The 14,158-nt window shown below is 42.8% G+C and overlaps 1 protein-coding gene across 4 annotated transcripts in view; it reads left to right on the top strand.

The window, feature by feature from the left end:
* The window catches only part of galnt11 (UDP-N-acetyl-alpha-D-galactosamine:polypeptide N-acetylgalactosaminyltransferase 11 (GalNAc-T11)), a 103,362-nt gene extending 89,204 nt beyond the window's left edge, over positions 1-14,158 (top strand). For all 4 annotated transcript variants that reach the window (XM_080213102.1, XM_080213076.1, XM_080213085.1 and 1 more), the window contains exons 10-12: positions 245-349; positions 2,821-2,958; positions 10,412-14,158. In XM_080213102.1, the coding sequence (XP_080069228.1) occupies positions 245-349; positions 2,821-2,958; positions 10,412-10,543 (375 nt within the window). In that variant the 3' untranslated portion in view covers positions 10,544-14,158. The remainder of the gene's footprint in view (positions 1-244; positions 350-2,820; positions 2,959-10,411) is intronic.

Below are 14,158 nucleotides of genomic sequence, written 5' to 3'. Positions count from 1 at the left end.
TCCAAACTAAGGTCATGGGTTACCCAGCAGTATATGCTGCTGTATACTTCAGGAATTGGATGACCTGCAACAGCTATCTCAAAAGCCCTAATGTAGACCAGTTGAGCCTAATGGTCTCTTTCAGTGTGGTAAATTTGGTACAATACTATGAATAAGTGAGACACTGAGCAGAATCTGAATAATAGGACAGTCATGTTGAAAAATCATTATATGATATAACCAACCTTACCCTCTATCTCTGCAGATACGGCATCTGCAGACAGCCAAATGCATCAGTGCCCAGAACCATCCCAGCCAGAAAGCAGGACTAGTGGTGGTCAAGGAATGTGACTTATCAGATCCAAATCAGGTGAGGAGTTTTTGAATTGTACCCAAATTTCTGAATTTCCTTTCCTGAGTCATGGGTAAGTTTCTGCTGTTGAAATCCTTTGTAGATCAACTTGATTTGATTTATTATTGTCGCATGTATTGGGATACAATGAAGAGTATTGTTTCTTGTGCGCAATGCAGAAGAAACAAACTGAAGTACACAGAGGAAAAGGAAGAGGATAGGATGCAGAGTATAGCGTTGCAGTTACAGATAAGGCGAAGAGAAAGATAATTAGTGACTTTCAGCAAATGAAATCTTGATGTTTTGGAAGATCAAAAGTGACAGGGAGAGAGAAACTCTCTTTTTCCAACTAACAAATAAACTCAACAGACCGGCTTTCAGCAACTGAGGCTGACTCTAAAGCCTCCTAGCAGTAGAGTTTCTTACCTGTGGATGACTGACAGAAGCAGAGGTGGGAACGCCTGTCAATACGTAATGAGCACAGATGCCCAGTCTTTCAAAACATTGCTGCAGCCATTTTAAAGGGCTGCGTTCCTATCTGAACATCAAATGGAAATGAAAGAAGCAGCACACTCAGATTTACATACGCTATCCTGGAAGTGAAATAGAGGAAATGAGATAAACGAGGGATGTCCTCTGAAGAACACCCTCCAACACACGTTCAGTGGGCTGAACATATCATTCTATGATTCCACAATAGATAATGAAGTAATTTTTGATGTGTAATCACTGTTGTAGTGCAGGAAACAGGGTAGCTAATCACATAGAGTCATAAAGGTTTACAGCATGGAAACAGGCCCATTGGCCCAATTTGTCCATGCTGCCCCTTTTTTATAACTACTAAGCTAGTCCCAATTGCCCATGTTTGGCCCATATCCCTCTATGCCCATTTTACCCATGTAACTGTCTAAATGCTTTTTAATAGACAAAATTGCACCCACCTACTACCTCTGGCAGCTCATTCCAGGCACTCACTACCCTCTGTGTGAAAAACTTGCCCCCCTGGACCCTTTTGTATCTCTCCCCTCTCACGTTAAACATCTCAGCTGTCTCTCGCAAACAGCAGTGTGATAATGACCAGATAATCAATCTATTGTGATGTTGATTGAGGGATAAATATCAGCTTGGGCATCGGGGAGAATTCCTATGCTCTTCTTCAAAATCGTGCCATGGGATCTTTTAGATCATGCAGGTGGGACCTTGGTTGAATGGCTAGCCCAAAAGACAGCACCTGTGACAGTGCAGCATTCCCTCAGTACTCCACTGGAGTGACAGCCTTGTTTTTTTGCCCTCAAGCCCTGGAGTGAAATTAAAACCCAGAACATTGTGACTCAAAGGCAAGACTGCTACCAGCTGAGCCACAGCTGATATTAAAATGATAAATAAATAATGTTACTGCTTGTGTCTCGAGATGTTGTTATAATTCAGTGGCACAGTGGTTAGCACTGCTCTCTCACAGTGCCAGGGACCCAGGATCGATTCCTGCTTTGGATGACTGTCTTTGTGGAGTTTGCATGTTCTCCCCATGTCTGCATGGGTTTCCTCTGGTTGCTCCACTTTTGTCTCATATTCCAAAGACGTGCAGGTTAGGGGGATTGGCTGGGTAAATGGGGGATTGGCTGGGTAAATGGGGGAGGCCCGGAGTTGGACATGGGTAAGATATTCCTTTGGAGAGTTGGTGCAGATTTGATGGGCCAAATGGCCGGCTTCTGTATTGTAGGGATGTTATGAAATCTGCTTGAATATCTTGCTGGCTGGGGAGTTCAGAACATGGCAGCACAGTCTCAAGATAAGGGGTCAATCATTGAGGACTGAGATAAGGAGACATTTCTTCACTCAAAGGGTCATGAATCTTTGGGATTCTCTACTGTCAGGAGGTTGTGGTTCCTTGATCGCTTAATGTGTTTAAGGTCAAAATTGATGGATCTTTGATCTCTCAGAGAATTGAGGGATATGGTAAGTATACAAGGAAAGTGGAATTGAAGCAGAAGATCAGCCAAGGTCATTTGAATGACAGAGCAGGAGCTGTATGGCCCACTCCTACCCCTATTACTTATTTTCTTAAAGGATGTGCTGAGGTCAGTTGCCTGGTGTGAGACTCAATGACTGACATAGCTGGAGGTACAATGAACATTGCAGTTCAACCTGCTCACTGCGGAGGCAAGGAAATCTCCTGTGTGCATGAATATGAGTGTTAATGGTAGCTGGGTGAGTCGTTACTGTTCCATTCTGTCTGCCCTCACAGATCATGAGGTAACACCTGATTTAGTGAGAACAGAGAAAGGGAAAACACAACATTCTAAATAAAAAGCCCCAGTATTAAGTTTTGTGCTGTTCTGCAGTACAACATGAAGGATATTTCAATAACGTGTCTGAACACAAAAGTACTTTTTTTAAAGATTTTAGTTAGTGTTTTCCTCTTGACATTTCAAAGAGATATTGTGTGTTCACTTTGCATTTTCTGCTGTCACTTTGGGTGATATTTACAGATTTGGGTTTATGATGAAGAACATGAATTAATTCTGGCCAACCTGCTCTGCTTGGACATGGCAGAGACTCGCTTGTCAGATTCTCCACGTCTCATGAAATGTCACGGTTCAGGGGGATCGCAACAGTGGACTTTGGGGGTAAGACTATGTTACTTTGAAGCTATGATGTGGAGATGCCGGTGTTGGACTGGGTAAACACAGTAAGAAGTCTGACAACAGACTTGACAACAGGTTGGACTTAAACCTGGTGTTGTCAGACTTCTTACTTTGAAGCTATTCAGAATATGCCCGTTGTGACACATGCCAGAATGCCACTCCAGAGAAGGATCTAATGCATTAACAAACTACCTGCAACCTGACCATCTTTTAATTTTCTTACATAATCGTATCTTCAGGAAACTCTGCGTGATACTTCAGTACAATGATTGTATGAAGATATGGCTCACAAGGTTTTGCAGTTCAGATTCATCGCTTTTAGCCATGACCCTTTGTCTGCCTAGACTTTCTTTTTCATCTCTGCCAGAGCTCATCCCATCGATGTGCCCCACCTCTTCTTAACCCCATCTTTTGTAACAAGCTCCAGCAAAAACCAGAAATGCCAGAGCTAATTTTTTAAAATTATTATTCATTCATGGGACATGGGTGTTGCTGGCTGGCCAGCATTTATTGCCCACCCCTAGTTGCCCCATGGGGGGCAGTTGAGAGTCGACTACATTGCTGTGGCTCTAGAGACACATGTAGGCTGGCAGATTTCCTTTGCTAAAGGACATTAGTGAATGAGATGGGTTTTTCCAACAATTGACAATGGTTTCATAATCATCAGTAAACTCTAAACTTCAATTTTTTATTGAATTCAGATTTCACCATCTGCCGTGGTGGGATTCAAACCCAGATCTCCAGAATGTTAGCTGAATTTCTGGATTGATAGTCTAGCGATAATACCACTAGGCTATCGACTTGCCAGTGCCTTTGTGGCTCCCCCCACCCACTGACACAAACTCCGGAACCAGCCACCATTTCGGTTTGAAGCAGACAGTTCTAACTCTGATCTAAGTTCTGATTGACTCTGTATCCTTTCCATTCCAAACGACTGCCTACTTGCAGCTCTCCAACAGTTTAATTGCATCTCTGGCCCAACATCTGCATACCTGCTTCTGGGACTCTCAGTCCTGCTTTATCACCTCCAGACTTATAGAACATAGAACATTACAGCGCAGAACAGGCCCTTCGGCCCACGATGTTGCGCCGACCAGTTAAAAAGCGATGACCCTCTAACCTAAACCAATCCCGTTCCATCCATAAACCTATCCATGGATCTCTTAAACGCCCCCAAACTAGGCGCAGTTACAACTGCAGCAGGCAGGGCATTCCAATCCCTCACCACCCTCTGGGTAAAGAACCTACCCCTGACATCCGTCCTATAACTACCACCCCTTAATTTAAAGCTATGCCCCCTTGTGTTAGCTTTCTCCATCCGAGGAAAAAGGCTATCACTGTCCACCCTATCTAAACCTCTAATCATCTTATATGTTTCAATAAGATCCCCTCTTAGCCACCTTCTTTCTAACGAAAACAACCTCAAATCCCTCAGTCTCTCCTCATAGGACCTCCCCTCCATACCAGGCAACATCCTGGTAAACCTCCTCTGCACCGTCTCCAAAGCCTCCACATCCTTCCTATAATGTGGGGACCAGAACTGCACACAATACTCCAAGTGCGACCGCACCAGAGTTTTGTACAGTTGCAACATGACGCTGCGGCTCCTAAATTCAATCCCCCTATCAATAAACGCCAAGACACCGTATGCCTTCCTAACAACCCTATCTACTTGATTCCCAACTTTCAGGGATCTATGTACACATACACCTAGATCCCTCTGTTCATCCACACTATTCAGAGTCCTACCGTTAGCCCAATATTCTACACATCTGTTATTCCTGCCAAAGTGAATTACCTCACACTTTTCCACATTAAACTCCATTCGCCACCTCTCGGCCCAGCTCTGCAACTTGTTCAAGTCTCCCTGTAAACTATGATACCCTTCCTCACTATCTACCACACCTCCGACTTTGGTGTCATCAGCAAATTCAGCAAAATCCACCCAACTATACCCTCATCCAGATCATTTATAAAAATTACAAACAGCAGTGGCCCCAAAACAGATCCCTGAGGCACACCACTTGTAACTGAACTCCATGACGAATACTTACCATCAACCACCACCCTCTGTCTCCTATCTGCTAGCCAATTCCTAATCCAATTACCTAAATCACCCTCAATCCCATACATCTGCATTTTCTGCAGAAGCCTTCCATGGTGAACCTTATCAAACGCCTTACTAAAGTCCATATATACCATGTCAACTGCCTTACCCCCATCCACCTCTTTGATCACTTTCTCAAAAAACTCAATAAGGTTAGTAAGGCACAACCTACCCTCCACAAAACCATACTGACTATCTCCAATCAATTCATTACTCTCTAAATAACTATAAATCCTATCCCTAATAATTTTTTCTAAAACCTTGCCCACAACAGAAGTAAGGCTCACCGGTCTATAATTCCCGGGGAAGTCTCTGTTCCCCTTCTTAAACAATGGGACAACATTCGCTATCCTTCAATCTTCTGGCACTATACCTGTGACCAACGACGACCTGAAGATCAGAGCCAGAGGCTCTGCAATCGCCTCTCTTGCCTCCCAGAGAATCCTAGGGTAAATCCCGTCCGGCCCAGGGGACTTATCTATTTTCAAACCCTCAAGAATATCTAGCACATCCTCCTTATCAACTGCAATACTGTCCAGTTTACAACCCTGTAACTCAGTATTCTCCACAGCTACATTTATGTCCCCCTGCGTGAATACCGAAGAGAAATATTGGTTCAATGCCTCTCCAATCTCTTCCGGTTCCACACATAACTTCCCACTGCTGTCTCTAACTGGCCCTAATCTTGCCCTAACCAACCTTCTGTTCTTAACATATCTATAGAACGCCTTAGGATTCACCTTAATCCTATCAGCCAAAGTCTTCTCATGTCCTCTTTTAGCCCTTCTTAACTCACTCTTTAACTCCCTCCTAGCCAATCTAAAGCTTTCTAGTGCACTACCTGAGCCCTCAAGTCTCATCCGGACATAAGCCTCCTTTTTCTTTTTAACCAGCGAATCAACATTTTTAGTGCACCACGGTTCCCTAGCTCGACCATTTCCTCCTTGCCTGACAGGGACATACATATCAAGGACTTGCAGTAGCTGCTCCTTGAAAAAACTCCACATTTCGGACGTTCCCAGACACTGTAGTCTCCTAGTCCAACCTATGCTTCCTAATTCTCTCCTAATAGCCTCATAATTACCCTTCCCCCAGCTAAAACTACTGACCCGAGGTTCATGCCTATCCCTTTCCATCACTAAGGTGAACGTAACCGAATTGTGGTCACTATCACCAAAATGCACACCAACTTCCAAGTCTAGCACCTGGTCTGGCTCATTTCCCAGCACCAAATCTAATATAGCCTCACCTCTAGTTGGCCTATCAACATACTGAGTCAAAAAACCTTCCTGCACGCTTTGTACAAAAACTGACCCCTCTAATGAGCTAGAGCTATAGCTATTCCAATCGATATTAGTAAAGTTAAAGTCCCCCATAACAATTACTCTATTACTTTCACTCCTATCCAGGATCGTCTCCGCAATCCTTTCCTCAACCTCTCTAGAACTTTTAGGAGGTCTATAAAAGACTCCCAACAGGGTGACCTCTCCTCTCCTGTTTCTAATCTCAGCCCATACTACCTCAACAGACAAGTCCTCATCAAACTTCCTCTCTGACACTGTGATACAATCCTTGACTAATAATGCTACCCCTCCCCCCCTTCTACCTCCTCCTCTACTCCGTCTGAAGCATTTGAACCCCGGAACCTGCAACAACCATTCCTGACCCTGCTCTATCCATGTCTCTGAAATGGCTATTCCAGTTGTCTGGCCACTCAGTAAACTTGAAATTCTGATGGCTTATCCTGTCCCACACCAAATTCTGCTTGCCTCCTCATTCCTCTTTCCACTGATCCATTAAACACCTCAAATTTAAATGCTCTGTTTTGTATTTGAATGTGTTCATAGCTTTTCTGTTCTCTCAATCTGTATGTTGCTCCACCCCGAACTCTTTGGTGCTCCAACTCTTGTTCATTCTTGCCTTCCTTTGTTTCGCTGTTGCTGCCTGTGTTTTCATGGTCCTCACCACCCATGAAATAACATCCTTCCATCTCTTTTGACCAAGGAGTTGATGATCTCGCTTAATATCTCCTTTTATGCTTCAGTTTCTACTCTTTGATTATGCCTCTATGCTTTTGTATCAATTTATTGCTGGAACCATAAATGATGTGACATAATGGAAGATAGGCTCTTGAAAATTCCAGTTGATTCTCAGGCTTGCATGCAAGGTGTGTCAGTTCAGCTCTTTGCAGAACAGGAAGCCTGTGTAGTCAGGTAAACGAGTGAGAATTAATGTGGTACAGGCTGATTTCCAACTTCATTGGAGTTTACAAAGAGAGGCGATTGGAGAATTTGGGTCCAGAGTTGACATGGATGTGGCTAAGGATTTCAGCAGCATTTGAGAAAAGGTAGGACTTGTGCAAGGTGAGGGAAGAAGGAGGACATTTAACATGACTGTCCCTTTGCTGTCCTCAAATTAATCTACCCAATTTTCATGTATTCCTTACTCTGTTGTTGCTAACACTATCCTGCTACATTATTAGGTTTATATCGAGTCTCCCCTAATCCCACCCCACAACTAATAGGTACTTAGAGACAGCAGAGCGATCTGGTAGATGCCAAACTCTCCCACATTCCGAAATAACAGGCTAATTACTATATAAAGGCAGACTACCTGCTTTGACATAACTAGCTGCCCTTTTGATCCCAACAGTGTCAGATATCTAAACCCAACCCAGTCAACCAACCAACATATGGCTCCTTTGCATCATTTGGTGAGCACATGCTTATTCCTCCAACATTGGAAAAGAGTTTAGAGATACTGTCCAGAACTCATAGTGCAGAAGAGAAGACCATGGTTGTACCAACCAAAAGCTCTCAAAGGAACTACTATCTCGGACTCTTCCAGAGATTTGTTTAAAAACATAAGAAATAGATGCAGGAGTAGATCACACAGCTCCTTGAGCTTGCTGCACCATTCCATAAGATTATAGAGAGATAACCTTCTATCTCAGCTCTACTTTTCCACCCTCTTCTCATCTCCATTGACTGTTTTCTTATGACTACAGCAGATGTTAATTTCTGAGCAAGTCAATTTCTGAGGGAAATTTGGACCTTTCTCTTGTATTACCTCAACAGCAAGATGTCTGGTGACACTTTAGGAATTTTGAAAACAAAAAAAATTTAAGTACACAAGATTACAATTATATAGTAAAAAATAATTTTACAAAACATTCCCCTTAAAAGACTCCTTGCTTGGTCAAACCCACAAGCAAACATTTCCCAGACAATGCTCCCCATAGATGAGTAACTATAAAAATTGCTGTTGCTTTAATAAAGGCATCCATCACAACCTTTCAAACTCACTTCCACTCTGCTGTGACGATCCAAGAAATCTTTGAACAAGACCACCTTTTGCAACACAAGGCATTTTCTCCCTGACTTGATGATTGATTCAAACTTCACCGTCTCCCATCCTAGAGCTGTTTCAAGAGGTCTTCTCCACATGGCCAACACAGCTCAACATCTCTCCTTACATCTTCAATTCCATTGTTGTCAACAATTTGTTTGAATTTTTTTCCAAAATATTTTTTCTATAGCCTGCACTTTTGGGATCAAATAAAATTTACTCATCTTCCTTTGTTTACTTATGAAACCTTTGCCAGTGCAAAAGTTTTTTACTTCCCTTTAAAATTTAACAGCTCAAAAAATTAAGATCTTTTCCATCTCCTTATGCAAATTTCTAAACATTGCCTATTTTCTGATTAAAACCACTTTTTTTAGTCTATAGAGTTTCTACAGTGCAGAAGAAGGCCATTTGGCTTATTGAGTCTGCACTGGCAACAATCTCACCCAGTCCCTATCCCCATAACCCCACATATTTACCCTGCTAATCCCCCTATAGGGCAATTTGGCATGGCCAATCAATGTAACTTGCACATCTTTGGATTGTGAGGAAACCCATGCAAACATAAGGAGAATGTGTAAACTCCACACACGTAATGACCCAAGGCCGGAATTGAACCCCTGTCCCTGGTGCTATGTGGCCCATAACTTCATTACAAATGCATAGCACCATTACTCATTACGTCCCTCAACTCTTCCAGATAAATTGTCTCTAATAACCTTCCTCCACCTTAATTAAATCATTCTCTCTCACACACAGGCATATGCACACACTCTCTTGAATATACTCATGCACAGCACTCGAGGGTGGAGGTTCCAAACATCCACAACTCTCTGAGCAAATACATTTCATCTCAGTGATAAATGGCCAAGCTCTTAACCTGAGACTGTGACCCCTGATTCTAGCCTCTGCAGCCAGGTGAAACATGCTCTCAGCACCCACCTTGTCAAGCTGTCTCAGAATTTTGTGCGTTTACATAGAAATGTAGAACATAAGAGCAGGAGGAGGCCATTTGGCCCTTTAAGCCTGCTTCACCATTCATTATGATCATGGCTAATTGTCCAACTCAATAGCCTAATTCTGCTTTCTCCCCATAACCTTTGATCCCCTTCACCCCAAGTGCTATATATATCCAGTTGCCTCTTGAATACATCTTAGGAAAATTAAACCAATTCTGGCAGCAGTGGGATTTCAGTTAGATCTTTAGATGGTTCCCTGTTACTGTCTGACTGCTGAAGATGGGCGCTGTATTTTCCATCCATAAAGTTTAAAGCTTATTTTTAGTGGTACAAGTAGACTTACATGGGGCAGCATAGTGGCACAGTTGTTAGCACTGCTGCCTCATAGTGCCAAGGACCCAGGGTTGATTCCCGGCTCGGGTCACTGTCTGTGTGGAGTCTGTACGTTCTCCCCATGTTTGTGTGGGTTTCCTCTGGGTTCTCTGGTTTCCTCCCATAGCCCAAAAATGTGCTGCTTAGGTGCATTGGCCATGCTAAATTCTTCCTCCATGCACCTGAAATGTGGCAACTAGGGGATTTTCATAGTAACTTCATTGCAGTGTGACTATAAGCCTACTTGTGACACTAATAAATAAACTTTAAACTTTAAAAGTTAACACTGTAGTGAAGTTACTGTGAAAATCCTCTAGTCACCGCACTCTGGTGCCTGTTTGGGTACACTGAGGGAGAATTTAGCATGGCAAATGCACCTTAACCAGCATATCTTTCGGACTATGGGAGGAAACCGGAGCACCTGGAGGAAACCCACATAGACAGTGACCCATGCCCGGAATTGAACCTGGGTCCATGGCGCTGTGAGGCGGCAGTGCTAACCACTGTGTCACTAGAATACAGCAAGGACAATATTTCCATGCAGTGTAGCAATAAAACAGTTTTATTATATGCTTGGTTAACTGACACAGCATGGTAGTGAAATAGATTTGGGAAAGTGACTTATAATTGTTAATTTTTTTTTTCCCCACAGAAAAATAACCGCATATATCAAGTGTCAGCTGGGCAGTGCCTTCAAGTGGTAGATCCTGCTGACATCAAAGGATATATTGCCTTGGCAATTTGTGATGGCTCTGTAGCACAGCAGTGGCAAATAGAGAGTTGATCTTGGGGAGGGAGACGACCAAAATGTTATCCGAAGATTGATTGGAACTGAATCTTCCATTTAAGACATTTCTCAGGAGCAGGAAAAGCTGACAGTTCCACTTTTTAATATTAAAAACAGGAAGCTGGTGGCAAGGTCCTTACCTCAACCATCTCAACTTGCTGAAACTAATGACTTAAGATAGTAATTTTACCACAAAATATTTTTCTATTTTAGCCTCTGATTTTGTTCTATGGATATTGTAAGTGGTTTGAAATTTGAAAAAAAAGTAATTATTATTTATGATTTGCCATGTATGATCCAATGATTGTTTGTCTGACAGAGTTGCATTAGTTTCTGTGCATGTCGAGCGTCACCAGTTTAAAAAAAATCATGCAAGATTTTACAATAGATCATGTAGGTCAGGTTTGAGTAGAGCCACTTAATGTTGAAGGTTTTATCATGTACCGTTACATGTGTGTGAAACATGCTTTTGTTGATTCTATTACGCAATACATTTTTAAAAAGATTACATGAAATTGTTCATCTACAAATGCTTGATTGAAAGCTTTCTAGGCTGGTACCAATGAAAAGTTTAAACTATTTCTGTATGTTAACTTGCACCTAAGTTAAGATCATTAAGTTATCATGAACGATTGCTGTCCAATTTCAAATGTAGCTATTTAAGTCCTTCAGATCTATTTAATATGGTAATTCTTAAAAGAGAAAGGAAGAGCCTTGTTGTATTTGAGATCTTATTTGTTTCATTGTTATTGAACATACTGATACTTGTGTACAACATGGTGGATAATTTTAACAAAAGGCAGCTACAGAGCTATTTTTTGAACAACTACTTAATAGGTTTCTTTTGAATCAGAAAATTATTCCGCCTTGCTCACAGTCTCACTGCTAACACATTGGATTCTTCCTGCAGATTAACAATCACTGTACCTCTCTGCACTTTCCTTCAGACCATCAACATCCCTAACTTTAGTATGAATGATTGCACTGGTATCATGGCCTTGATAGTAACTTGAGTCACAGGTGAAGACTCCTAGAACCTATCAAAGACTCCCTGCATTCATGGCCTGGTCCTCACCTTAGTCTGCTCCCTCCACTTCTGGTTACCTTTAGCTTATCTCGACATCTCACCATGTTCTACCCATTCCACCTTTCCGTAAAAATCTTTGTTCTCTGCTACCTATTCAAGCCACATGCCAAGTTTGTCACTTCTTGAAATTTCTTCACCCCTTTCCTTCTCTGCGTCCTTTCAACCTTCATCTCCCCCTTCTTGACCTCTTTCCTTTGATTTTACTGTCCCCCTTATATAAACTGTCCCAAATATATTCCCATCACCCTGTGTCATTTCAGATGGTCTCTCTTATCCTCATTCTATCCATTACGGGCAAAGCTATCTCTGTCACTTCATAGAATCGTAGAATCCCTACAGTGCAGGGGGCCATTCGGCCCATTGAGTCCTCACTGGCAACAATCCCACCCAGGCCCTATCCCCATAACCCCACATATTTACCTGCTCCCCCTGACATTAAGGGTCAATTTAACATGGCCAATCAACTTAACATGCACACCTTTGGAGTGTGGGAGGAAACCAGAGCGCCCAGAGGAAACCTACACAGACATGGGGAGAATGTGCAAACTCCACACAACAGTGACCCAAGGCTTAGATTGAACCCTGGACCCTGGAGCTTTCAGTCTGCAGTGCTAACCACTGTGCTGCACTTCCCTTATTACTGACAACCCTATCCTAAACCACCTTTCTTCTGTATTCACCTTAGGAAGCAGCTTATCCTTAAGTCACTTACAATAAAACTTTGAAACACCCAAACATCTAACTTGAGCCCTGCATTTTCCAAAATAAGTTGGCATTGATTAATCAACTCAATTGCGCCCTCTCCTCTGCTCTTGATGGCCTTGATCCCAGTAAATCACTTACTCGCTCTCAAACCAATATGCCTCCTCCGTGCTTACCTCCTTAAGTTCAAGATGTGCAATGCTGAATGCATGTGGCTCCCAGCAGGTTTAGCCATTCATCCTAAGATTAGGCTAAATCACATCAAACACTATCTTGCCTTGCTTCCTGTTTCCAAAGCCGCTCTCTACTGCGGGAATACCCACAGCTTCTTTTCTCCTGCCTTCCAGCCCTCACTCCAACCCTTTCACCTTCACCTCCAATAAGCTCCTGCTCTACCGAGTCACATCTTCATAGTCAAATCCCTGAATGTCCTGTCAACCTTCCTTCAACTCTGGCCCCCTTTCACCCCACCATTGGCAGTGCTTTGAGTCACCTAGACTCTAGGATCGCCTCTCTAAGCCACTTTGCCTCTTTAACTCACTTGAGGCATTCCTTAAAAATCCATCTCTTTGACCCAGGTTTTAGCCACCGTCCTAATATCAGCATGACGACAGTTGCTGTCTGTAAAGCATTCTGGAATATTCTCTGAAAGTCACGAAATAAATTCAATCTGTTTTTGAATCACTGCTTGTAAGTAATTTAAAGTAGAGGGTATCAGCAGTAATGTTTGTACATGGCTGCACCTTCTACTAAGATAATTGGTTGTGGGCAATTGTTTTTCTTTGTTTCCTCTGTCGGATTTCTCTCCTAAGGTTCTTTTAATTGGTTCTGTGGTTAATGCTACAGAGGCACAAATCATTACCTATTCTTCATTCCCTGAGCAGGTGGTGATGGGCCTTCTTTACACGTGGCTGGGCTAATGCAGAAGGCATTAAGTTACACATGCAACAAGTGTTGGCCAACCTTTCTCTGGATGGCTGCTCGCCTTCTCAAAATAACATTCAGGAAGCACTTGGGGCAGGATTCCCAGCCATTCCTACTGCTGTTAGCCCATCTGTTTCAATGATAGGATTGGAACCCTCAGGACCTGGATTTATTGACTATTCTGTGCTACTTTATTGCGGTCAGGGTGGGGATGTGTTACTTCTCCATATTTTTCTGTATGAGCCAAGAGAGGGATCTTTTGGAAGATGTTCAACTGAGTGAGGTCTGACAGTCAAGGTTGTCCTTGTTCCCCTGGACATGCGCACATTGTAAGGCGGTCCTCCCACCCCAGATCTGCTTTGGGTAAGTTTACCCACTGACCTGGAAGAGATTAGACCATAGAGAGCAGGGATTGACCTAGCCACTGTCTCAACCAACACAGCTCACGTAAGCACTCACTGAGCAAACTGGGTAGATGAAAGAGATGGTGGCATTTATTTATTGAAATTTATTTTGCACCAACTCTGTAGCCAAAAATGGCTTCTTCTTGGTTTCTGATCCTTCCAAGGGGCCTTCCACTCACTACCCCTGCCCCATATCTGGCTTTTATATTGTTTTCACTCCTCATTCCACATGAGTGGACAGGCAACCTGACCCCCAGCTTCTGTGGATTATGATTGTGGACTTGCCTCAAGAGGGCACAGAAGATTTTGTAAGTGTTGATTGCTTTTCCTCTGAGGCAGCACATTGTTTCTTGTGGGTGTTCTTTGGGCCTTGTGGTTTTGCCATGTGAGGAAAGGAATGTAAATTAATTATATCCTGTTCCAATGCATTTAGTATATGAATGGTTACCATGCCAATGCTACCTTCATTAATGAGTATGTCTCTGATAGAGTCTC

The sequence above is a fragment of the Carcharhinus amblyrhynchos genome, chromosome 2 (assembly GCF_965287045.1).
Source record: "Carcharhinus amblyrhynchos chromosome 2, sCarAmb.v2.hapA, whole genome shotgun sequence".
Classification (NCBI taxonomy): domain Eukaryota; kingdom Metazoa; phylum Chordata; class Chondrichthyes; order Carcharhiniformes; family Carcharhinidae; genus Carcharhinus; species Carcharhinus amblyrhynchos.
The sequence above is the reverse complement of the archived record's forward strand: the minus strand, read 5'-3'. Positions and strand labels throughout refer to the sequence as shown.